We start from the raw sequence: 27239 nt of genomic DNA on the forward strand, positions 1-27239 counted from the left end.
GGCCGCGCGCTTCTGCCGCTGCTGTTTAGTAGTCTGGTCCCCCGCTGGTCGGGAAGAGAGGCGAAGCAGGGCTCCCACGCTGCCACTTCTCTGAATTAGGGTCCAATTCTATATATGTTACCTAAAAAATTGGTGTCAACTATGTAGTGTGGCACTAAGGGCTCCTTTTACTAAGCCGCGCTAGCGGTTTAACGCGTGTAATAGCACACGCTAAACCACCAGCTGCACTAGCTGCTATCGCCTCCTCTTGAGCAGGCGGTAGGTTTTGGCCAGCGCCGGGGTTAGCGCGTGATGAAAAGTCACCTGCGTTAACCCCGCTAGCGCGGATTAGTAAAAGGAACCTTAAGTGTTATTTTATAAAAATTATGTGCATCTTATAGAATCACACTTAGCGCTGGTATGTATCATAACTTTTAGGCACATTCATTTTAAGCCAAGGAAATCTTGACCTAAATGCTTGTGCCCAAGTTGTGCGCACATCAGCATAACACTTTTTGCTATGCACCTACCAAGCTGAACATGTAACTTTCAATTAGCAATTAACACCTCATAACTGACACTAATTGGAGTTAATTCTCTTTTCCAACTCCAACAGGGAGAAATTTTTAAAAATATTTAATTCTTCCTTTGCTTTGCAAATCAGGGCAGTAGAAGGCCGTGAAGCAGGGTGTTTAGAGTGCTGCGGCCGCTGCTAGAGTCTGCATGTTTGTTGGGACCGCGGGAAGGGAAGGGAAGAGGGCTGGGGGGCGGCAAAGGACTAGAGACAGTCAGGGAGGAACTGGAAGGAGAAAGGGAAAGGGGGCTGCTTTGGGGGAGGGGTGTGCTGGGAGGCAGATAGCTTTGCTTGGGGGGGAGACAGAATGGGGGCCACAGAGAGACAGGGAGGAACTGGAGGAGGAGAGGGAATGGAGGCTGCTTTGGGGGAGGGGTGTGTTGAGAGGCAGACAGCTTTGCTTGGGGGAGGGGAGACAGAAGGGTGCCACGGAGACACAGTCAGGGAGGAACTGGAGGGGGAGAGGGAAAGGGGACTGCTTTCTAGCACCCGTTAATGTAACGGGCTTAAACACTAGTAAACATATAATAAATCAAGAAAAGCACATTCATCTTAAAGACATACATGAGCAACCATTTTATCCCACCCACCCAATGACTAATCAATAAAGCACAGTTACTTACAGTAACAGGTGTTATCCAGGGACAGCAGGCAGCTATTCTCACATGCAGCCTATTCTCACATGTGGGTGATGCTATCCATGGAGCCCGGTTGCAGACAGCCTTGCAAGCAGACTTACTTGTAGAAAACTTCAGAAGTTTTGAGTCTGCCTCACCGCGCATGCGCGAGTGCCTTCCCGCCCAGCACAGGGCACGTCTCCTCAGTTCAGATAGCTAGCAAAGAAGTCAACCAGGGGAGGTGGGTGGGTTGTGAGAATAGCTGCCTGCTGTCCCTGGATAACCCCTGTTACGGTAAGTAACTGTGCTTTATCCCAGGACAAGCAGGCAGCCTATTCTCACATGTGGGTAACCTCCAAGCTAACCAGAATGGGATGGTGGAAATGTTGGCAACTCAGGAGAATAAATTTTGTAATGCTCTCTGGCCAAAATGGCCATCCCGTCTGGAGAAAACATCCAGACAATAATGAGAGGTGAAAGTATGAACCGAGGACCAGGTGGCAACTTTGCAAATTTCCTCAATAGGAGTGGATCTGAGGAAAGCTACTGAAACCGCCATGGCTATGACCTTGTGGGCTGTGACTCCACTCTGTAGATGCAGTCCAGCCTGGTCATAGCAGAAAGAGATACAAGCAGCCATCCAGTTGGAGATGGTACACTTATAAATTGGATGGCCCGACTTGTTTGGATCGAAGGAGACAAAAAGTTGAGGAGCAGATCTATGTGGTTTGGTGCATTCTAAGTAAAGGCCAAAGCATGTTTACAGTCCAAAGTATGAATAGCTGTTTCTCCAGGATCAGAATTAGGCCTTGGAAAAAAACACTGGAAGTACAATAGATTGATTGAGATGAAATTCTGAAAACACTTTAGGTAAGAATTTAGGATGAGTATGGAGGACCACCTTGTCATGATGGAAAACTGTGAAAGCTGGATCAGCAACTAAAGCTTGCAGCTCGCTGACTCTTCGAGCAGATGTGAGAGCAATGAGAAACACCACTTTCCAAGTGAGCTATTTCAGATGATCCAAATCCATTGGTTCAAAAGGAGGTTTCATCAATTGAGCAAGAACAACATTGAGATCCCAAACCACTGGACAGTTTGTGAGGAGGTTTGACATTGAAAAGTCCTTTCATGAATCTGGAAACCACAGGATGAGCAGAAAGGGATTTCCCTTCGATAGGCTGATGGAAAGCCGCAATTGCACTGAGATGGACTCGAATGGATGTAGACTTGAGGCCAGAAGTAGATAAGTGCAGAAGATAATCCAAAATGGAAGACAAGGAGGTATCTTGAGGCTCCTTATCATGAGAGATGCACCACGTAAAAAATCTAGTCCATTTTTGGTGGTAGGCTTCCTGGAAGCTTCTAAAATGTCCCGAACAGGTTGTGAAAACTGAAGGGGAGTTATGTTGAGAGGTACCAAGCTGTCAGTGTAGAGACTGCAGGTTGGGATGAAAAACTGGTAGAGGGTATGGCTCCCTGCTGCTGAGCTGAAGTAGAAGGGAGAACCAGGGTTGCCTGGGCCACCGAGGAGCTATTAGAATCATGATGGCATGATCGTTCTTGAGCTTGACAAGGGTCTTGAGAATAAGAGGGAATGGAGGGAACGCATACAGGAAGCGATTCGTCCATTCCAGAAGGAAAGCTTCTGCCTTGAGGCGATGAGGAGAGTATATCCTGGAGCAGAACTGAGGCAGTTTGTGGTTGTGGGGGAGACGCAAAGAGATCTATCTGAGGATTTCCCCACTAAGACAAAATGTGATGAAGAGGGGAGGAATTGAGTGTCCATTTGTGAGGTTGCAGAAGATGACTCAACTTGTCTGCCAGACAGTTTTTCTCCCCTTGAATGTAGACAGCTGTCAGGAAGGTGCTTCAGAGTTTCCTGGCAAAGAGGGAGAGATCCTGTTCCTTCCTGCTTGTTGATGTAGTACATGGCTACTTGGATGTCTGTCCGAATGAGGACTACCTGGTCATGAAGAAGATGCTGAAAAGCTTTGACAGCATTGAAGATCGCTGAGTATCAACAGATTGATATGACACTGACAATCTGTGCTGGATCAGTGGCCTTGAGTACGGAGACCGTCGAGATGAGCCCCCCAAGTGTAGGTTCAGGAATCTGTCATGAGGATCTTCTGATGAGGGGGTGTCTGAAACAGTAAACCTCTGGAGAGATTGGAAGAGAGCATCCACCAGTGGAGAGACTGTCTCAACGAAGGAGTGACTGTAATGTTTCGAGAGAGTGGGTCGCAAGCCTACACCCACTGAGATGCAAGTGTCCACTAAGGAATTCTGAGGTGAAGTCTGGCAAAAGGAGTCACGTGAACGGTCGAGGCCATGTGACCTAGAAGTACCATCATGTGTCTCGCTGAGAGTGAAGAAAGGGAAGACACTTTGTGGCAAAGCTGAAGAAGAGCATCCAGACGTTGTTGAGAGAGGAATGCTCTGAGTTGAACAGTGTCCAGAATAGCTCTGATGAACTGTAAATTCTGAGAGGGCTGAAGGTGGGAAAGTTGATTTCAAATCCCAAGCTTTGTAGAAACCACATAGTCCACTGGGTTGCTACAATAACCCCCTGAGATGTTAAATCTTTGATGAGCCAGTTGTCCAGGTATGGGAATATCTGTAGACCATGGTTCCGTAGAGCTGCACCACTAGGCACTTGTTGAACACTCTTGGAGATGATGCCAGGACAAAGGGCAGCACACTGTACTGAAAATGCAGATTCCCCACCCAAAATATGAGATACTGATGGGAGGTTGGATGTATGGGGATGTGAGTGTATACTTCCTTGAGATCAAGAGAATTTAACCAATTGTTCTGATCTAGAAGGGGGTAAAGTGATGCCAGGGATAGCATTCAAAATTTTTCCTTGACCAAAAATTTGTTGTGAGCCCTGAAGTCCAGTATGGGCTGCAGATCTTCTTCGGAACTAGGAAGTAATGGGAGTAAAACCCCCTGCTTTGCTGTTCCAAGGGAACTTCCACGATGGCATGGAGATGAAGCAGAGCTTGAGCTTCCTGAAGAAGAAGGGCGGTCTGGGATGGATTGGAAGGATACTCTCTTGAAGGAAGCTCCGGTGGAATCTGAGTGAAATGAAAAGAATATCATAGAAACATAGAGTATGACGGCAGAAAAGGGCCATCAGCCCATCAAGTCTGCCCACTCGAAGAACCCTCTCTCAACAAGAACCCTCCCTCTAAGAATTTCCCGGAGCGAACCCACTCCAAGAACCCTTCCTCAACAAGAACCCTCTTTTTAAGCATTTCCCTGGAGCGAACCTACATGTTTATCCCATCATCCCTTGTAGTCGAGTGCATTACTGGCCTCAACTACCTGACGTGGAAGACCATTCCATCGAGTGAAGAAGTATTTCCTGATGTCGCCATGAAATCTCCCACCCTTGAGTTTGAGCGGATGCCCTCTGGTTGCCGTGGACCCCGTAAGGAAGAAGATATCTTCCTCCACCTCAATACGACCCGTAAGATATTTGAATGTCTCTATCATGTCACCCCTTTCTCTGCGTTCTTCGAGAGAATATAACTGCAGCCTGCTTAGACGGTCTTCATATGGAAGATCCTTAAGTCCTGAGCCATCTTGGTGGCTATATGCTGAACCGACTCCATTCTCTTCACATCCTTTTGATAATATGGCCTCCAAAACTGAACACAGTACTCCAGATAAGGTTTCACCATCGACCTGTACAACGGCATTATGACTTCAGGCTTACGGCTAATAAAATTTCTCCGGATGCAACCTAGCATTTGTCTAGCCTTGGCTGAAGCTTTCTCCACCTGATTGGCAGTTTTCATACCTTCATATCCTTCCCTGATTATTGACAGCACCCAGCGGTCAGATGTAATGGTCTCCCATCGATGGTAGAAATGATGGAGATGACCTTCTATGGGAAGAGGGGAGGACAGAGGTAGAACGATGGAGATTATGCTCTGTTTGAGACAGTCAAAAAGGCTGAGAAGCCTTTGGTGTAGCAGAAGGCTGAGGTTTCTGTTGCTTCTGCTGCTGTGGTTTCTTAGGAGGAGCTCAAGTGTAAGGAGCTGCCCTTGGAGGATAACGCCTCTGATAGGATGGAAGAGGGCGAAAAGGCTTGGTAGGAGCTGGCTTAGGTTTTGGTCTGACGATGGAAGCAAAAGATTTCTCATGCTCAGACAACTTCTTGGTGGCAGCTTCTATGGATTCATCAAAGAGGTCATTGCCCTCACAAGGAATATTGGCCAGACGATCCTGAATGTTGGGATCCATATCGATGGTGCGAAGCCAGGTCAGACAGCGCATCACTACTGAGAAAGCAGTGACCCTGGAGAAAAGTTCAAAGGCATCATAAGAAGACTGAAGAAGGTGCAATCTGAGTTGTGCAATGACTTGCTGAAACTCTAAAATCCTGTGTTGACCAAGGACTTTAGAGAAACCAGGAAGTATATCGATTAAGTACTTGAAATAAGCAGTAAAGATAAAATTATAATTTAAAACCCTGGAGGCCATCATCAAATTTTGATAAAGTTGATGGCCAAACTTGTCCATGGTCCTGCCCTCTCTGCCAGGAGGTACGGTAGCATAGACCCTGGAAGGATGACTCCTCTTTAAAGAAGATTCCACAAGAAGGGAACAACTGGGAGTTATCAAAGCCCTTGCAATGGACAGTTCTATACCTCGATTCCAACTTGCCTGGAACAGCAGGAATGGCATAAGGAGTCTCCAGGTTTTGTTTGAAAGTCTGAGAAAGAAGCCTGTTCAGAGGAAGTTTGAGAGACTCCGCAGGAGGTTGAGGCATACTCATTTCCTCTAAATACTCCTTAGAGTACTTAGAACCAGGTTCTCCAGCCATTTGACGGAGGAAGGATGAAAAGGACAACTGAACTGCCAGAGCATGGCCTCGAGAGGGACTCGACAACCTCATGGCATCTCGAGTGGAAAACGAGGGTGAGGCATCTCTGGAGTATTGATATCCCAGCGAATAGACAGACTGAGGCAAGCTAATAGAATCAGGTTCCGCTACTGGTGTCCTGTCTTGAGGGGTTGAAGGCCTCGAAGACCTGGACGAGGAAGGCTTCTCTCTGGAAGAGGACCTGCGCCTCGATGAATGCCTCGATGAGGGTCTCAACCGGCGATGAGAGTGCTGCTTGGAAGCAGGTATCATACGAGGTCGAGGAGACTTCGCCCTGTGCCTCCAAACGGGCAATGCCTTTGGTGTGGTTATAGGGCTGGAAGCTGTAGATCGAAACCCCATAGACTCAGTGGTTTGGATCGAGGAATCTCAAAGCACTCTCAAAGACTCGGCTCCTTGTATGAAGTGTGAGGATTCCAGATGAGACACTCGCAAAGACTCGGCTCCTTGCAGAGAGTGTGAAGATTCCAGTTGAGACACTCACAAAGAATCGACTCCTTGCATAGAGAGTGAAGATTCCTGACCAGACACTCGCAAAGACTGGACTCCTTGCATAGAGTGTGTAGACTCAGCTCAAGGCACAGGCAGGGACATGACCTCGTTTGAGACTGCTGATTGCCCAGGCTGGACTGCAGGAAGCAGAGTCGAGGCAAGACTATATTTGCTCAATAACTGAACAAATTCCCGTTCTAAAATGGTCTGGATGTTAGCCTGCAATTGTGGATCCAAGTCTGAAACTGGACCACTTGCTGAGGCTAAAGGCTCCGAGGACGAAGAGAAAGAATGCTTCAACTTGGAGGAATGATGTTTGGGTAGCTTGAGGGCAACCGCTGGAACTGTCTGCTGAGGTATCTGACCTACATAACATAACATAACTTTATTCTTCTACACCACCTCAATCAAACGATTTCTAGGCAGTTTATACAGAAGAGAGCTGGACACTCAGCGAAATACAAATAGTTAAAAGAAATACAACAGACTTGGCAGATTTACTCGAGGTCGAGGACGTTCCAAATGAGGAAGGTCTAATGAAAGTCGAGGTCGTGGAGGCAGGAGGACACCCCACAGCAGGTCTGACCACCTCAGAGGTCGAGAGTGTAGCCAAGGGCTCCATACCAAAAATCTTCTCCACTTGAACTCGACGACATTTGAGGGCTCGAGGTTAAAGGGTAGCACAGCGAACGCACGACTCCGGGCAATGGTCAGGCTCCAGACACTGAAGGCACCAGCAGTGTGGGTCAGTGAGGGAGATCGAACGCTGGCACTGGCTACACTTCTTGAAGCCCGTGACCGGCCGAGACATAGAAGGAAAAATAGTTGCCACAAAATTGAAGCCCGCAGGCTGAGGGCACGCGACAGGCCCCGCCAGTTAGTCAACAAAAAATAAAAGTTTTTAAAAAAAATTTTAAGAATAAGAAAAAGAAAAGTACAGCGACCCGGTAATAAGAAAATTAAACACAAGCCGCGGTGAGAGAAGGCACGAAGCAAATTAAGTTCAGCGCAGAGCATCAAAGACGGACTTCTCGGCTCCACAGAAAACTGAGAACTGAGGAGACGCGCCCTGTGCTGAGCGGGAAAGCACTCGCGCATGCGCAGTGCGGCAGACTCAAAACTGTCCTCATCCGAGCTCCGTGGATGTGAGAATAGGCTGCCACATGTGAGAATAGGCTGCCTGCTTGTCCTGGGATAAAAACACAAATACATAGATTCTTTCAATAACCTTTCCCTATTTAAAATAGTAATGTAATCAATCCCACCCTCCTCCCACCCACCCTAGATGTATATACTCAAAGGGATAAAATTAAGATAGAAATAGCCCTCCACCCACCCTCTCACCCTAGATGTGTGTGGAAATAAACAAAAATTAAAGATAAAAGACAACTATAATGAAGTAATAAAATACGTCAATGGACCCCAAACCAGTTTAAATAAATTGCTATGCCCCAACATGTCACCATTCATTTTCTCATACCTATAGCTTGAGCATAAATTTGCCCACCAAAAAGGAAAATTGAGGCGATCACAATTTTTCCAATTACAAGTTACCATCTGCATGGCTATCCCAGTCATAATTAGGAAAAGCTGGCAAATAGCGGTCCCTGGGGGGCTTAATATGCAATAATGTTCCCCATATGACTACCTCATGTCAATAGAATTGATGATTCTAGTATGGTATTAATCTGTTCCCATATTGACTTCCAAAAGTTAAGTATCAAAGGACAATACAATAGATGGTCCAGTGTCCCAATGTCTAGATGACTGGGCCAGCATCTATTAGATTTAGAACTGTCTAACTTTTGTAAACTAACAGGGGTCCAAAAAGATCTATGTAACAAGATAAACCATGTTTGTCTCATAGATGCTGACGCTGTACATCTCATCCTCCAAGTCCAAATTTGTGGCCATTGAGATGCCGAAATATGCTGCTTTATCTCAATACTCCAAATGTCTAAGACTAGATTTTGGTTTTATATTCAAGAATTCAGATATTAATTTATACCACCGGGCGGCCTGATGTCCTAGGAAATCTGTCTGGAAGCATAGGCCTGGCAAGCAATACTGATCCTTTAAATTTCACCAATCAGGGAACCCCTTCTTTTTTAAAAATTCTTTATTAATTTTCCAAATATTTCCAATGCAATACACAAGTACGCAAACATATAACAAATCAAGAAAAGCACATTCATCTTACATACACATGAGCAACCATTATATCCCCCACCCATCCAATGACTAATCAATAAAAACACAAATACATAGATTTTTCAATAACCTTTCCCAATTTAAAAATAGTAATGTAATCCCACCCTCTCCCCACCTACCCTGGATGTATACACCCAAAGAACCAAAATCAAGACAAAAATAGCCCCCCCCCCCAACCTCTCCCTGTGGAAATTAACAAAAAAATTTATCACAAAAGACAACTATAATGAAGTAATAAAAGACGTTCCATGAGCTCAGGAAGGATCCAATACATACCCTGACACAATATATAGGCCTAATGGTACCTATAAAATTTTGGGAAATTTAGCCCACCCACCGCAATTGATTTTTGTAAAGATACTAAAACAATTCTTATAGTTTTACCCAGCCATATAAATTTAGTAAGAATACTATTTAACTTCTTATAAAAGGACCCCTGGAAATAAACTGGTAACATTCATTTGGTAGCAAACCACAGGCAAAATCATCATCTTAACCGTTTGAACTCTCCCCCACTAAGACAGATGTAATGGGTTCCATTGCTCACACATTTCTGTGACCTTCAGCAATAAAGATTTTTCATTTATTTTCATTGTTTCTTCCAGCGTTTTTTGAATCCAAATACCTAAATATTTTATACCCTCTTCCTTCCAAAGGAAAGGGAATGAATCAAATAATCCATTTGAATAGTGTATATTTAGTGGAAGAACCTCCGATTTACTCCAATTTATGTTTATATACTTGTGTATTGCACTGTGTTTTTTGTTTTTTTTATCTTTATTAATTTTCAAATATTAACAGTGCACTGTTAATATTTGGAAAATCAATAAAGAATTTTAAAAAAATCTCAAGAAATAATATGCTTTTCCAGCTTCTTTGTCTCTTCCTTGTAAGCAGACTCTAAAGTACTTCCATAAATAGCTTGCATCTTATTTATTTATTTATTTATTGATATTATTTATATCCCACACAAACTAAGCATTCTCGTCCTTCATACTGTCCGCGGGCAAAACAGTGGAACGTCTCCCGTTTTACGTGGCGAGGAGGAAGGGTCTAGCTACCCTTCTACACCGTCCAATCCCATCTTTTCAGAGTCAAAATAAGGTTTAGTAAAAGGGCTCCTTTTACTAAATCGTGGTAGAGCTTTTTACCACTGGCCATAGAGGTAAACGCTCCGATGATCATTCAATTCCTAAGAGCGTCGGAGCATTTACCTCGCCGGCCCGCTGTAAAAAAATAAATAAATAAAACAACTCTACCTCTGTTTAGTAAAAAGCCAGCCAGCGTAAGAATTCAACCTCCCGCTATTTTTCTCCCAGCGCGTTCCCACAACAAAATGTAGGTAATGTCTGTTCAGTGATGTCACAGACAGCAACCAAGAAGTGCTTTTACCTGTTCGTGGCGACTGGCACCGCTCGAATATAGTGGGTGACATGTCAGTGTTACAAGGACTTCCAGATGCGAGGACAGATGACTAGCGATACAACACGTATAACCGCCACCGGCTAAGCTTCTCGATCAGTGACAGTCGGCGATCCACGAGCAAAACGCATGGAACAAAGCACCAGCGCGCATGCGCCAACAAAAGTACATCCCTACAGTAGCATTACTACTGCTCTGACATCTGGTGAGGAGGGGTGTATATTAATCTTCTCATCGTCAAAGGTTAGGCAGCAAGAATTACGAGATTCCGAAATGTGATCTTAAAAGAGAATATGGAATAATTACAACATAAAATATATCCGTTATCGTACAGTTTACCGAGAAAACCCACAGGACATTAAAAGCCCAGGAACAAATCAATAAAGATTTATAAAAAAAAAAAAAACCACACAAAAAACCCAGGAACAACCAATCGATGACATTCACATATATAACCTATCAGAACCCAGCTTACAGTAAGTGCTTTTCTTGATTTGTTATACGTTACTACTTGAAAATCAATAAAGATATATTAAGAAAAAAAGAACCCAGCTTACAGTGAACCAATCGCAACAAAGATCTGGCCTAAGCAATAAGAAAATTATAACCAGTAACAACCTTCGACAAAAAGAGAAAGGCGACCAACCGGTTAAAGCGTTGCAAGTCAGCCAATGGAAAGAGGTTTGCTATATGTTGTCGCTCCGAGGACGGAAAGGTTTCATGTTACCTGTGGCGAGTAGGAGAGTGACGTAACACTGCCTCGTTTAGCATGGTTTATCACGTCACTTGTGTTTCTGGATAACGATCTGTCGATGAGCTGCTGTTGTGGTGGGACGATCTGACGCTTTCAGTCCCTGTGAAACTGATTCTGGCATAGTGCTATCGCCCCATCCCTTCATCAACAATCTACACTCGCCCGTCACGTTCTCGACGTTCCGCTTCTCTGTCTCTGTTCCCGCGGTGGTTGACAACCATGCAGACCCCAGCCCCGCAGCTCTATGTCCCTGGCGGTGGTGGTGACTTCACGTTCGTGTCTTCCGCAGATGCTGAAGGTAAGACCTGGACAGGCGGTCTTGGAGATTCAATCGTGTCTGTAAGGGCCTGTAGTCTTCCGCTGCGTTCTTGCTCATTGTTCAGGTTTTGATATATTTCCTATCAGGACATGTATAAGTGGATTACAGGGGCTTAAAACACATAATAATTTGTTTTTCTTTTTAAATCTTTATTAATTTTCAAATATTAACAGTGCAACATATAGGTATAAAAACAAATAACAAGTCAAGAAAAGCACATTCAACTTACAGATATTCAAAATCAATCATTTTATCCCACCCACCCATCGATTAATCTATAACACAAATGTATATACAATAGTACAATCCCACCCCCCTCCCTCCCTCCTTTCCACCCTGTATGTGTAAGGAAATGGCACAGAAATTAAAGACAAAAAACAACAACAGAGAAGTAATAAAAGATGTCAACGGGCCTCAAAACAGTTTAAATACATTACTATGCCTAAGGTGACCATACGTCCCGTTTTCGGATCCCCTGTCCAGTTGTCCCCACACACAGCTCGGGATGCCAAAATGTCCCGTTTTCAGGGACAGCGTCCCAAAGCTGTGCGTGGGGACAACGGAACAGGCGATCGCTTCCTGTCCCTCCCTGCAGCACCAAAAAAAAAGCGTCCCTTCATGCCCAATTTAAACTTCCCCACGGTCCACCGCTACTGCTCCTCTGCTTACCTTCCTGCCGCTAATCGCTTCCTGACGTCAATTCTGACGTCGGAGAGGACGTTCCTGGCCAGCCAATCGCTGCCTGGGGACATAGGAAGGAGGAGCTGGGGACACTAAGGACATAGGAAGGGGGCACTAAGGACATAGGAAGGAGGCGCTGGGACACTAAGGACATAGAAAGGGGTACTAAGGACATAGGAAGGAGGCGCTGGGGACACTAAGGGGTTAATAATTTAAAAAAAAAATCTAAAAAGTGTCCTAAATGGCTACTTGGACGATCAAAAAGCCTGTCGTCCAAGTACCCATAACCAAAGCTGGTTTTTAGACGTATCTAAAAACAGCTTAGGCCTTTCCCCTGCCACTAAACGCACAGAGAGAAAGAGGTGTGTTTAGAGGAGATGAAAGAGCGAGCAGTGGGCAGGAGGTGAGCCTACCTACACCTAGGCGTACAACAGGTATAACCAAAACATTAACAGGTTGCCTAGTCGGCACTTAGACCTTTTTGACTTAGACAAAGTCAAACCAGATCTAAGTGCCGAAAAAGGGGCCGCTGAGCTGATGGCCGCTGGCGCCATCAGTTCAGCGGCCCGGAAACCTACCCACCGCAAGCATCGCGGCAGGAGAGATGCCTCATCTCCCCTACCGCGATGCCATCACTCCTCTACCCGAACTGCCGCGGGTAGAGGAGTGATGGCATCGCGGTAGGGGAGATGAGGCATCTCTCCTGCTGTGATGCATCACCCCCCCCACACACATACAACATCGGGGCAAGAGAGAGCCCAAGCCCTCTTGCCCCGGGGATCGTGCCTCCCCCCGACTCGATCTGGCCAGGAGGGAGCCCAAACCCTCCTGGCCCCGGCGACTCCCCCTCCAAAAGTAACGGGCCAGGAGAGAGGCCAAGCTCTCCTGGCCCTGGCGACCCCCCCCCCTACTGGATTGGACCAGGATGGAGCCCAAGCCCTCCTGGCCCCGGCGACCCCCCTACCCCCCACTACAATACAAGCAGGAGGGATCCCAGGCCCTCCTGCCCTTGACACAACCCCCCTCCCCCCAACGACCGCCCCCCCCCCCCCAGAACCTCCGATTGGACACCCCCCCGCCGACCCGCAACCCCTCTGGCTGAATCCACGACCCCCCCACCCCTTCCCCGTACGTTGGCCAGACAGACGGGTGCCAAGCCCGCCCGTCCGGAAGGCCAGCCGGGTCCAGAATGGGGCCAGATTGGCCCAGGCAGAAGAAACCCCGCACACAGGTGGGGCATCAGGCGCCTGGGCCACAGGAGGGGCCTAAGGTTCCCGGGCCTAATCTGATTGGCCCAGGCGCCTCAGGCCCCACCTGTGGGTGGGGTTTCTTCCGCCTGGGCCAATCCGGCCCCATTCTGGACCCGGCTGGCCTGCTGGACGGGCGGGCTTGGCACCCGTCCGTCTGGCCAACGTATAGGTACAGGGAAGGGGGTCGTGGAGTCGGCTGGGGGGGTCCGATCGGGGATTCTGGGGGGGGCGGTCGTTGGGGGGAGGGGGATTGTGTCGAGGGCAGGAGGGCCTGGGATCCCTCCTGCCCGTATTGTAGTGGGGGTGGGGGTAGGGGGTCGTCGGGGGGTGTCGCCGGGGCCAGGAGGGCTTGGGCTCCCTCCTGGCCAGATCGAGTCGGGGGGGAGTGGGCACGATCGCCAGGCCAAGAGGGCTTGGGCTCCCTCTTGCCCCTGATGTTGTCGGGGGGGGGGGGAGGTCGCGGTTCGACATGGCAGGAGGGCTTGGGCACCTTCCTGCCTTGATCGTTGTGGGAGGGGGGTTCTGTAACCGGTGTTGTTTTTGACCGACATTGGTTACAGAATCCAGCTTTTAGGCGAAGGACTGGCTCCTCCTTCGCCTAAAAGCCCTTCTGTTGGACGTTTGGGGCTTAGGCGTTTTTTTGGTTCATTATGGCCAAAAAGTGTAGACATCGTGGGGGTGTACTTTTAGATGTAGTGGTGATCTGGGCGTTTAGTAGAGGCAGGCCATAATCAAAACAAGGACGTTTGTTTTGGTTATGGACACTTTCCCTGCTTCTGCTTTGAACGTTTAAGGACTTAGGCCAAAATGGGACTTAGACTTTTTTTTGATTATGCCCCTCTACTGACATAGGAAGGAGGCACTGGGTGCACTAAGGACATAGGAAGGAAGGAGGGAGGGAATAGAAAGGGACAATTGTTGGGTCTGATTGCAGAAAGAAATGAAAGAAAGGATGCACAGTCAGAAGGAAACGCAACCAGAGACTCATGAAATCACCAGACAGCAAAGGTAGGAAAAATGATTTTATTTTCAATTTAGTGATCAAAATGTGGAATTTATATCTGCTGTCTATATTTTGCACTATATTTGTGTATTTTTTAGAGTTACTGAGGTGACATCTTTGAAAAACCCCCAAATATAAATGATAATTAACATTTTCTCTGTTTATAGAGTGCTTTGTGTTTTTTAAAAATTTTATAGTTACCATTATGAAATAATAAGATAGTGTCCCTCTTTATATTCCTAGCTCCTTTCCTATAACCCTTCATTGTAGCTCCTTTTCAACCTAACCCTGTAAACCGTGCCAAGCTCTACGCTTGTGGAGATGGCGCAGTATACAAACCTAAGGTTTAGTTTAGTTTAGTGTGTACATGAAAAATGAATGGAAGAAATTGGGAGTGGGGCTAGGGCGGGATTGGGGGTGGGGCTAGGGCGGGATTTGGGGCGGGACTGAATATTAATAGATGTCCCGTTTTGATGAAAAAAATAAATGGTCACGTTAACTATGCCCAGCATTCATTTTTTCATACCTATAACTGGAGCATAGGTTCTCCCACCAAAAAGTAAAATTGAGGCAATCCCAATTCTTCCAATTACGTGTTATCATCTGCATGGCTATCCCAGTCATAATTAGGAAGAGCCGCTCCAGGTGGTGATGGTTTTCATGGTAGAGTTTTACAAATCATTTCAAAATACCCTATTACCACACCTATTAAATTTATATTAGGTTCAACTAATTAATGGTTGTATTAACAGGTACTATGGCAGAATCTTTAACTATAGTTTTGCCGAAGCCAAATAAAGATCCCATGTTGGTTTCAAATTACAGGCCTATCACTTTAATGTGGATGGAAAACTTCTGGCTAAGTTATTGGCTTTACGCTTGGCTAAGACTCCCTTATATTATTGGTATGCACCAAACGGGGTTCGTTGCTCAGAGACATTCTTCTAACAACACCAGGCTGGCTTTTCATATGTTAAATTTAACAAAAGCCATGGAGGATCCAGCCTTTTCTGCATCTTTGGATGCAGAGAAGGCCTTTGATCGTGTAGAGTGGATCTTTATGTATCAAGCAATGGATTGGTTTGGTATTGGTTCTGGATTTATACAAATGATTCAAACTTTGTACAGCTCCCCTTCTGCTAGATTGTATATTAATGATAATTTTTCAGAGTGTTTCTGTCTGCAGAGGGGAGTTACATAGTAACATTAGTAGATGACAGCAGATAAAGACCCGAATGGTCCATGCAGTCTGCCCAACCTGATTCAATTTAAATTTTTTAATTTTTTTCTTAGTTATTTCTGGGCAATAATCCAAAGCTCTACCCGGTACTGTGCTTGGGTTCCAACTACCGAAATCTCCGTTAAAACCTACTCCAGCCCATCTACATCCTCCCAGCCACTGAAGCCCTCCCCAGCCCATCCCCCACCAAACGGCCATACACAGACCGTGCAAGTCTGCCCAGTACTGGCCTTGGTTCAATATTGAATATTATTTTCTGATTCTAGATCCTCTGTGTTCATCCCACGCTTCTTTGAACTCAGTCACAGTTTTACTCTCCACCACCTCTCTCGGGAGCGCATTCCAGGCATCCACCACCCTCTCCGTAAAGTAACATTGCCTTTGAATCTACCACCCCTCAACCTCAAATTATGTCCTCTGGTTTTACCATTTTCCTTTCTCTGGAAAAGATTTTGTTCTACGTTAATACCCTTCAAGTATTTGAACGTCTGAATCATATCTCCCCTCTCCCTCTTTTCCTCTAGGGCAGTGGTCTCAAACTCAAACCCTTTGCGGGGCCACATTTTGGATTTGTAGGTACTTGGAGGGCTGCAGAAAAAATAGTTAATGTCTTATTAAAGAAATGACAATTTTGCATGAGGTAAAACTCTTTATAGTTTATAAAACTTTCCTTTAACAGTTAAAAGGAAAGATGTATAAACTATAAAGATTTTACCTTATGCAAAATTGTCATTTCTTTAATAAGACATTAACTATTTTTTCTGCGGCCCTCCAAGTACTCTATTTTTTCAGCAGCCCTCACATTTAAAGTTTAATATCTTTTCTTTCTCAAAACTGACACATTTCAATCACTATATTGAAAATAAAATCATTTTTCCTACCTTTGTTGGCTGGTGACTTTATTTTTCTGTGTTTTTAACTATGTTTCCAGGGCCTTCTTGTCCTTTAACTGTTTTTCTCTCCATCTTCACTTTCTGCCTTGCATCCATCTTTGGCATTAACTTAATATTCAATTTTTCTGCTTTCTTTTCAAAATCTACGTTTCCATGTCTTACCTTCCCTTCCTATCTCTCTTCTTCCGTCCTATTTCCATGGTCTGACATCTCTTTCCTTCCTTTCTCTCCCTCCCTCCCTCCTTCCTTCCTTTCCCCTGGTCTGGCATCTGTCTCCTTCCCTCCCCCCATGCCCTGGCATCTATCCCTCCCCCTCCATGGTCTGGTATCTCCTTTCCTTCCCTCCCTCCCATGAACTTGACATCTCTTGTTCCTCTCCTCTCCCTTGTCTTCCTTCTCCTTCCTTCCCTCTCGTTCCCCAATTGGGTGCAGCAGCAACAGAAGCAGCATTTCCCTTCCCCCCTTTCCTGTGCAGCAGCAGCATTTCCCTTCCCCCTTTTCTGTTCAGGAGAGACATTTCTCTTCCCCCTTCCCTCCCTCTCCCTTTCCCTGTGCAGCAGCAGTAGCATTTCCCTAGGGTCCCTTTCCTATGCAGCGGAAGCATTTTTCTTTCCCCTCCCCTTCCATTCCCTTCCTTGTGGAGCAGCAGCATGTCTGGCCGGCTCCCTTGCTCAGTCGATCGTTCGGTTCAAAGCCGTGGGTGGCGGTTCCTAGCGAGATCCGTGCCTGAGTCAGAATGCTCTCTGATGTTGTGACGTCAGAGAGGCTTCCGATGCAGAAGTGGATAGCGCGAGGAGCCGCCATCCGCGGCTTTGAACAGAACGATCGACTGAGCCAGCCAGACATGCTGCGGCTCCACAAGGGAAGGGGGAAGAGAAATGCTGATGTGGATGGCACCGGGAGCCGCCGCCGGCCGCAGCTTTGACCGGAACAATCAACTGCAGCAAAGGAGCAGTTGATCATCGTGTCCAGACCGTGGGCCGCAAAATAGCACCTGGAGAGCCGCATGCGGCCTGTGGGCCGTATGTTTGAGACCGCTGCTCTAGGGTATACATATTCAGGGCTTCCAATCTCTCCTCATACGTCTTCTGGTGCAAGCCTCCTATCATTTTCGTCGCCCTCCTCTGGATCGCTTCAAGTCTTCTTATGTCCTTCGCCAGATACGGTCTCCAAAACTGAACACAATACTCCAAGTGGGGCCTTACCAATGACCTGTACAGGGGCATCAACACCTTCTTCCTTCTACTGACTACGCCTCTCTTTATACAGACCAGCATCCTTCTGGCAGCAGCCACTGCCTTGTCACACTGTTTTTTCACCTTTAGATCTTTGGACACTATCACCCCAAGGTCCCTCTCCCTGTCCGTGCATATCAGCTTCTCGCCTCCCAGCATATACGGTTCCTTCCGATTATTAATCCCCAAATGCATTACTCTGCATTTCTTTGCATTGAATTTTAGTTGCCAGGCATTAGACCATTCCTCTTACTTTTGCAGATCCTTTTTCATATTTTCCACTCCCTCTTCGGTGTCTAATCTGTTACAAATCCTGGTATCATCTGCAAAAAGGCACACTTTATCCCAGGACAAGCAGGCAGGTATTCTCACTAGTGGGTGATGTCATCCGACAGAGCCCCGATACAGACATCTTGCAAGCATGTCTTGCTTGAAGAAACTCAGAAGTTTCGAGATGCCCGCACCGCGCATGCTGTGACCCAGCAGATGTAAGCCCGACCAAAACTCTAGAGAAAGTAAAAACCTCCAGGGTTAAACTAGAAACCCGGCAGGGAAAGTCCAGGATCTTGAAAGATGAAGGTGAGGAAGATAATATGAATCACCACCAGGGGAGCTCTAGAGGTCCCTGGTCGTCAGCTGACACTGCTAGGTCAGGCCACGCCCCGAGAGTAGAAAAGCCAACAGTGGCTTTCAAACAAGGCAACAGGTTAGGGAGGAAGTTTGAGCCTTGCCTCCCTAGGGTTCTTCCCAAGCCAAAAAGGTCAATTGTCCTGTCCCTATGGAATGGAGTGAGACTGACACAGCCGAGGACTCATCCAGGCTCAGTGAAGAGCCTATGGAGTTTGAAGAAGTCTGTGCTGATTTGGGAATTGATTACCCTGAAAGAATGCAGGTGGACTTAGCCGGTTGCCACAAACTGTGAGTGAGATTTCCAGTGAAATGTTTGGGTAGTGATTTGGTTTTGTTCTCTAAATCACTAGTTTGAAATTATTGTGGAAAAGCTTGGAGAAGCAGGGAGAGGTTTTGCTTCCAGCTGGGAGGGAAATTTGTAAAGCTGTTTTTTGGCTTTAAATTGCAAAACCTGGGGCTTTCTCCCTATTTCCTGGCAGTTGTCACAAACCTGCCAGAGGCTTGATTTTTGTTTGAAGCACTGTAGTATTGTTAAACAGTGCATTGGACTGTGTTTTGGTCTACTACCCAAATGACTTGAGTGAATTTTGAGACTGACCAAGAGAAGCTGAATTTTCAGCCTGAGTTTAGGTTGAACTTTATTTTGTCTTATTTTTTTGGATCTTTTTCCTGGACTGTTCTTTTGGCTGCTGACATTGATATCACTGCTGATGAACTGCTTACCTGTATATTGAACCATAGTAAAGCTGAATGTTGTTTCACCCGTTTGGTTAAGTTTTTTTTTATTTGGAATATTAACTCCAGTCCAGCCTGCAGGATGACTCCATGTCGGGTCACACGAAAAGTGAACTGTGTTTGTAGTCACCTGTATCTTTGCCTAGCCTATGCTAGGTTAAAGTGGTGACCACAATGCGCCAGTGCCTTCCCGCCCGATGTACCGGGCGTGTCTCCTCAGTTCTTTTCTTTCCGCGGAGCTGAGAAGTTTATCTTCATTCTGCGCTGACTGAATTTCAGTTTTTTGCCTTCTTTAACCCCCGTTTTTGTTTATTTCTTTGAATTTATTTCACTTTTAATTTACTTTTCTAAAAAAAAAAAAAAAGTTAAAATTATTTCTTCCGGCGGTTCGACCGGGCCGGCCTCGTGGCTGCGGCCTAGTGCCTTTGACCTTGCAGCGTCGATTTTCCGGCCTATGTCCCGACCAATCACTGGTTTTAAAAAGTGCAGCAAGTGCCAGCGTGCGATTTCGTTGACGGACCCGCATCGACGCTGCCTTCAGTGTTTTGGTCCGGAACACGTTCCGAAATCGTGCCGGCCTTGTTCCACGCTCACTGCGCGCTCGTTCAAATGGCGCTGCTTGCTCTGGGAGTCGATGTTCAAGATGGAGACCGCCAAGGACATGTCTGCTTCTACGTCTGTTGAGGTTTTGCCGGTCCATTCGAAACCTGCATCTACGACTCCTGCATCGAGCATCGTGAAGCCCGCATCGTTTGCACCGGCTTCAGCATCGAGTTCAGCATCGGCGCCTGCCTCCGTCTCCTCGGTTCAGGTACCGCCTTCCGCTGTCCCTCCCGTGGTCATCAAAGTGCCTAAAGCTGGCAAGCAGAAGCACTTGGCCATGAAGGAACGCGAAGACCGTGCAGGAGGACCCCCTTTCGGTGCGGATCCCTTCATATCGGCTTCGCTTCGATCCCTGCTAGAAGCTCAGTTTGTCGAGCTTATGCAGACTATGGGACCCCGGCTTATCGCCAACATCCAGGGTGACATTCTGGCTACGGTTCCAGGGGGCGGTCCGCCCCCTCCCCCTCCTCCTCGTCGTTCGATCTCCCTGCTCGACGAGGGGGATCGGCGGAGGGCGGCGGAATCCTCCAAGAGGGCTTCCCTTCCTGATATGCCGCCTTTAGAGCCCATAACACCTCCACGGCAACAGGGTATTAGGTCGGCCCCTGATAATCGGAGCCCTGGGCATACTGCATCGCAGGAGGAGTTCTTCCGCACTCCATACCAGACTTGGGTGGCGCTGCGTGAGTCCGCATCTCTGCCACCTCTGCGATCCACTGCATCTAGTCCTATCCATTCCTTTGAGACTTCGAAGGATCGATCGATGCATAGAAGATCTCGTTCCCCATCCCGTCACCGGGAGGGGCATCGATCTCGGCACTCTTCTCGACACTCCTCACGTCATTCGGAGGTGTCTCCGCAAAAGAAGATGCAGCGTTTGGGATACTCCTCGTCGGATGTATCTCAGCCGGAGGGACCAGAGTATGAGGAACCATCTACCTCCTATTCTCCATGCCGATCTCAGCTCTCCCTGGACCCGGAGGCTTCCACTTCTTCTAGTCCGTCTCGCCGACCGGCCTTGGCGGACCAACTGTCTTTTTCATCCTTTCTCCGACAGATGGCGGATGATTTGGATGTGACTCTGGACACTGGGTCTCAATATTCTAAAGAGTATTTGGACACCATGCATTTGCCTCATCCTCCGGCGGAGACACTTCGGCTTCCTCTGCATAAACTGCTGGACCAGACTTTCATGCGTTGTTTTGAGACACCGTATTCCATACCTGCAGTTCCCAGTAAGCTGGATGCTCGATACCGCATCGTTCACCACAAGGGGTTTGAGGGAGCTCAACTTTCTCATCAGTCCCTTCTAGTCGAGTCCTCTCTCAAGCGTTCTCATCCCTCCCAAGTCTACGCTTCTGTGCCTCCGGGCAGGGAGGGGAGAACGATGGATAAGTTTGGTAGACGTATCTATCAAAACTCGATGATGGCGACTCGAGTACTCAATTACAACTTTTTCTTCTCTTCATACTTGGATTTCTTCTTGCCGGTGCTCCGCAAGTTCATCCCTTTCATCGATGCTCAGGCTCGGTTTCAGTTTGAAGAGGTGGTGGCGACCCTGTCCCAGTTACGACTGCAACTGATGCAATCCTCCTACGATGCCTTCGAGCTCTCGGCACGGGCTGCGGCCTGTTCGGTCGCCATGCGTCGTCTGGCGTGGCTTCGTACCATTGATATGGATCCGAACCTCCAAGACAGACTTGCAAATGTACCTTGTGCGAGAGCGGATCTGTTCGATGAGTCTATCGAAACTGTTACTAAAAAGCTTTCGGACCATGAGAAGTCTTTTCAGTCTATTCTGCGTCCTAAGCCGAAGCCCCAGCAGTCTCGTCCCTCTAGACCGCCTCAAATCTACCAGCGGCGTTATCAACCAAGGCAGACTCCTCCTGCGAGACAGCCTGCGAAGAGACAGCCTCCCCAGAAGACTCAGCAGAAGCCTCAGATGCCGGCTGCACCTAAGGCTACTCAGCCTTTTTGACTCTCTTCCAGGGAGCATAACCGACGTTCTGTCTTCCCCTGTTTTTCCCATAGGGGGTCGTCTCCATCATTTTTGTCATCGATGGGAGTCAATCACCACGGACCTTTGGGTCCTTACCATCGTAAGAGAGGGATACTCTCTTCATTTCCAACGGGTCCCCCCGGACCACCCTCCAAGAGAGTATCCTTCCAACTTAACGCAGACCGCTCTTCTCCTCCAGGAGGCTCAGGCTTTGCTTCGGCTTCGGGCCGTCGAGCCGGTCCCGTTGGATCAGCAAAACCGAGGGTTTTACTCCAGGTACTTCCTGGTCCCGAAGAAGACGGGCGATCTGCGGCCCATTTTGGACCTTCGAGTCCTCAACAAGTTTTTGGTCAAGGAGCGGTTCCGTATGCTGACCCTTGCCTCTCTCTACCCCCTCCTCGAGCAGAACGATTGGTTATGCTCTCTGGACCTCAAGGAGGCCTACACTCACATCCCGATTCATCCGGCCTCCCGCAAGTTCCTCAGATTTCGGGTGGGACATCTACATCTGCAGTATCGAGTGCTTCCATTCGGCCTTTCCTCATCGCCCAGAGTCTTCATGAAGTGTCTGGTGGTGGTGGCCGCTGCACTCCGGAACATGGGTCTCCAGGTGTTTCCATACCTTGATGACTGGCTCATCAAGGCACCGTCGGCTCCAGAGGTCATTTCGGCGACCTTGACTACAATTTGTTTCCTGCAGAACTTGGGCTTCGAGATCAACTTTCCCACGTCACATCTTCAGCCCACCCAGTCTCTCCCCTTTATCGGGGCTGTCCTGGATACCATCCAACTTCGAGCATTCCTTCCTCATCAGCGCATGGATGCTCTCCTTCTACTCTGCCAGTTGGTGTCTTCTCGCCAATCCATCTCAGCGAGACACATGATGGTCCTCTTGGGACACATGACATCTACAGTTCATGTGACGCCTTTTGCCAGACTACATCTCAGAATTCCTCAATGGACCCTGGCATCTCAGTGGACTCAGGTGTCCGACCCGTTGTCCCGTCACATTGTAGTCACTCCTGCTCTACGGCAGTCTCTTCTCTGGTGGATGACCTCTTTGAATCTATCCAGAGGTTTGCTGTTTCACTCTCCTCCCCACCAGAAAGTTCTCACGACCGATTCATCGAACTATGCATGGGGAGCTCATCTGGATGGTCTTCGCACTCAGGGGTTCTGGACCAGTGCGGAACGACTCCATCAAATCAATCTTCTGGAGCTCAGAGCCATCTTCAATGCTCTCCAAGCTTTTCAACATCTGCTTCACGACATGGTGGTCCTTATTCGCACCGACAATCAGGTCGCCATGTATTATGTCAACAAACAAGGGGGCACGGGCTCGGCCCCTCTTTGCCAGGAAGCTCTTCGAGTCTGGGATTGGGCGGTCCGCCACAACACCTTCCTCAGAGCTGTCTACATTCAGGGGAAAGACAACGTCTTGACAGACAAATTGAGTCGTCTTCTCCAGCCTCACGAATGGACGCTCCACTCCGACCCCCTTCATCAAGTCTTTGCACAGTGGGGGACGCCTCAGATAGACCTCTTCGCAGCCCCCCACAACTTCAAACTGCCTCAGTTTTGCTCCAGGATCTACACTCCTCATCGCCTCGAGGCAGACGCCTTTCTTCTGGATTGGGGGAATCGCTTCCTATATGCGTTCCCTCCATTTCCTCTCATTCAGAAGACTCTGGTCAAGTTGAGATCAGACCATGCCACCATGATTCTGATTGCTCCTCGGTGGCCCAGACAACCTTGGTTCTCCCTTCTACTTCAACTCAGCAGCAGGGAGCCAGTACTTCTTCCACTGTTTCCTTCACTACTCACTCAACATCAAGGTTCACTACTTCATCCCAACCTGCAGTCCCTCCACCTGACAGCTTGGTTCCTTTCAACATAACTCCTCACCAGTTTTCTCAAGCAGTGAGGGAGATCTTGAAGGCTTCCAGGAAGCCTGCTACTCGACAATGCTATTCCCAAAAATGGGCTAGATTCTCTTCCTGGTGTATTTCCAATGCCACGGAACCTCAGCGAGCTTCCCTTTCTTCTGTATTGGACTATCTTCTACACCTGTCTCAGTCTGGTCTCAAATCTACCTCCATACGAGTCCACCTGAGTGCTATTGCGGCTTTCCATCTGCCTCTACAGGGGAAACCTTTGTCTGCTCATCCTGTGGTTTCCAGATTTATGAAAGGTCTTTTTCATGTCAACCCTCCTATCAAACCTCCTCCTGTGGTTTGGGATCTCAATGTCCTGTCTCATCTCATGAAGCCTCCGTTTGAACCTCTCAACAAGGCTCCACTTAAGAATCTCACCTGGAAGGTGGTTTTTCTGGTGGCCCTCACGTCTGCTCGCCGGGTCAGTGAGCTTCAGGCCCTAGTGGCGGATCCACCGTTCACTGTATTCCATCATGACAAGGTGGTTCTTCGTACTCATCCGAAATTCCTGCCTAAAGTGGTCTCTGAATTTCACATCAACCAATCCATCGTGCTTCCAGTGTTCTTTCCAAAGCCTCATTCTCATCCTGGGGAAGCTGCTTTGCACACTCTGGACTGTAAACGTGCTTTAGCTTTCTACTTGGATCGCACAAAGCCTCACAGAACTGCTCCTCAACTTTTCGTCTCCTTTGATCCAAACAAGTTGGGATGACCTGTATCGAAGCGCACCATCTCTAACTGGATGGCGGCTTGTATCTCTTCCTGCTATGCCCAGGCTGGATTATCCCTTCCCTGTAAGGTCACAGCCCATAAGGTCAGAGCAATGGCAGCCTCTGTAGCCTTCCTCAGATCGACACCGATTGAGGAGATATGTAAAGCTGCCACTTGGTCCTCGGTTCACATATTCACCTCTCATTATTGTCTGGATACTTTCTCCAGACGGGATGGACAGTTTGGCCAAACAGTGTTACAAAATTTGTTCTCTTAAGTTGCCAACTCTCCCACCATCCCATTGGGGTTAGCTTGGAGGTCACTCACTAGTGAGAATACCTGCCTGCTTGTCCTGGGATAAAGCAATGTTACTTACCGTAACAGTTGTTATCCAGGGACAGCAGGCAGCTATTCTCACGTCCCACCCACCTCCCCTGGGTTGGCTTCTCAGGCTAGCTACCTGAACTGAGGAGACACGCCCGGTACATCGGGCGGGAAGGCACTGGCGCATGCGCGGTGCGGGCATCTCGAAACTTCTGAGTTTCTTCAAGCAAGACATGCTTGCAAGATGTCCGTATTGGGGCTCTGTCGGATGACATCACCCACTAGTGAGAATAGCTGCCTGCTGTCCCTGGATAACAACTGTTACGGTAAGTAACATTGCTTTTCCTTCTAACCCTTCAGCAATGTCACTCACAAACATATTGAACAGGATCGGTCCCAGCACCAAACCCTGAAGGACTCCACTACTCACCTTTCCTTCCTCCGAGCGACTTCCATTAACCACCACCCTCTGGCGTCTGTCCAACAGCCAGTTTCTAACCCACTTCACCACTTTGGGTCCTAACTTCAGCCCATCAAGTTTGTTCAACAGCCTCCTACGAGGAACCGTATCAAAGGTTTTGCTGAAATCTAAGTAAATTACATCTAGCATATGTCCCTCGATCCAGCTCTCTGGTCACCCAATCAAAAAATTCAATCAGGTTCGTTTAGCACGATTTACCTTTTGTAAAGCCATGTTGCCTCGGGTCCTGTAACCCATTAGATTCAAGGAAGTACACTATCCTTTTTTTCAGCAACACTTCCATTATTTTTTCAACAACTGAAGTGAGGCTCACCAGCCTGTAGTTTCCTGCTTCATCCCTGTGACCACCTTTATGAATAGGGACCACATCCGCTCTCCTCCAATCCCCAGGAACCACTCCCGTCTCCAGAGATTTGTTCAACAAGTCTTTAATAGGACTCGTCAGAACCTCTCTGAGCTCCCATAGTATCCTGGTATGGATCCCGTCTGGTCCCATTGCTTTGTCCACCTTCAGTTTTTCAAGTTGCTCATAACCACTCTCCTCTGTGAATGGCGCAGCATCTACTCCATTTTCTCGTGTAACGTTGCTAGACAATCTCGGTCCTTCTCCAGGATTTTCTTCTGTGAACACAGAACAGAAGTATTTGTTTAGCACATTTGCTTTTTCCTCATCACTCTCCATATATTGGTTCCCAGCATCTTTTAGTTTAGCAATTCCATTTTTCATCTTCCTCCTTTCACTAATATATCTTTAAAAAATTTTGTCTCCCTTTTTTACATTTTTAGCCATTTGTTCTTCCGCCTGTGCTTTCGCCAGACATATCTCTCTCTTGGCTTCTTTCAGTTTCACCTTGTAGTCCTTTCTGCACTCCTCTTAGGTTTTTTTATATTTCACGAACGCCAACTCTTTCGCCTTTATTTTCTCCGCCACTAGTTTGGAGAACCATATCGGCTTCCTTTTTCTCTTGTTTTTATTGATTTTCTTCACATAAAGGTTCGTAACCATTTATATCGCTCCTTTCAGCTTAGACCACTGTCTTTCCACTTCTCTTATGTCCTCCCATCCTAACAGCTCTTTCTTCAGGTACTCTCCCATTGCATTAAAGTCTGTACGTTTGATATCTAGGACTTTAAGTATCGTGCGGCTGCGCTCCACTTTAGCCGTTGTATCAAACCAAACTGTTTGATGATCGCTACTTCCCAGGTGAGCACCCACTCAAACATTAGAGATACTCTCTCCATTTGTGAGGACCAGATCCAATATCGCTTTTTCCCTCATGGGTAGCGTCACCATTTGTCTGAGCAGAGCCTCTTGAAAGGCATCCACAATCTCCCTACTTCTTTTCAATTCCACAGACAGAACATTCCAGTCCACAACCGGCAGGTTGAAATCTCCCAGCAGCAGAACCTCCTCTTTCCTTCCAAACTTTTGGATATCTACAATCAGATCCATATCAATTTGCTGTGATTGAGTCGGAGGTCTGTAGATTACACCCACGTAGATAGCATCTTCTCTTTTCAGTGTGATCCATATCGCTTCTTCCTCTCCCCAGGTCCCTTGCATTTCGGTCGTTTGGATATTGATCTTTACATAGAGAGCTACTCCTCCACCTTTTTGACCATCTCTGTCCTTCTTAAAAAGATTATATCCCGGTATGTTTGTATCCCATCCATGTGATTCACTGAACCGTGTCTCTGTGATAGCGACAATATCTAGATCTGCCTCTAACATCAGGGCTTGCAGATCATGAACTTTGTTACTTAGACTGCGAGCATTTGTGGTCATCGCTTTCCGGCTATTTTTCAGTAGTAATCTCCTTTTTCGTATAGATATTTGTTTTGTTTCACTTTCCGTTGCAATACAAAGAAATGAGTTGCTGATATTGTTTATGTTGCAATCTTTACTACTATCACATCTTTTCTTTTGCCGGGGGTGGTCTCTATAATTGTCCTTCATACATACAGCACCCCCACTTTCTAGTTTAAATGCCTTGAAACATATTGTCTAAATTTCTCTGCAAGGTTTCTTTTTCTAGCTGTAGTAATATGTAGCCCATCAGTGCAATATAGCTTCTTGTCCTTCCATGTATTTCCCCATCCTCCTGTGTACCTGAAGCCTTCTTGATGACACCAGGCTTTGAGCCAACTATTAAAGTTTTTAACTCATTGCTCTCCCTTTCCATATGCAGGCAGTATTTCAGAAAAAGCTAAAGTTTCACAAAAGGTTTCACACCCTCACCAAGCTCCCGAAA

At 47.2% G+C, this 27239-nt stretch overlaps 2 protein-coding genes across 6 annotated transcripts in view; one reads left to right on the forward strand and one right to left on the reverse strand.

The window, feature by feature from the left end:
• MTR (5-methyltetrahydrofolate-homocysteine methyltransferase) overlaps nt 1-11036 on the reverse strand; it is an 819135-nt gene extending 808099 nt beyond the window's left edge. For 2 of the 4 annotated variants that reach the window (XM_033935790.1, XM_033935787.1), the window contains exon 1: nt 10166-10537. In XM_033935790.1, the coding sequence (XP_033791681.1) occupies nt 10166-10208 (43 nt within the window). In that variant the 5' untranslated portion in view covers nt 10209-10537. Of the gene's footprint in view, nt 1-10165; nt 10538-10841 lie in introns of those variants that run through there. The other 2 variants (XM_033935789.1, XM_033935788.1) reach the window with 2 other exon arrangements.
• Nucleotides 11037-11122: 86 nt separating this feature from the next.
• Nucleotides 11123-27239, forward strand: part of YIPF4 (Yip1 domain family member 4) — a 298953-nt gene continuing 282836 nt past the window's right edge. For both annotated transcript variants that reach the window (XM_033935791.1, XM_033935792.1), the window contains exon 1: nt 11123-11247. In XM_033935791.1, the coding sequence (XP_033791682.1) occupies nt 11169-11247 (79 nt within the window). In that variant the 5' untranslated portion in view covers nt 11123-11168. The remainder of the gene's footprint in view (nt 11248-27239) is intronic.

The sequence above is a fragment of the Geotrypetes seraphini genome, chromosome 3 (genome assembly GCF_902459505.1).
Source record: "Geotrypetes seraphini chromosome 3, aGeoSer1.1, whole genome shotgun sequence".
Classification (NCBI taxonomy): Eukaryota; Metazoa; Chordata; class Amphibia; order Gymnophiona; family Dermophiidae; genus Geotrypetes; species Geotrypetes seraphini.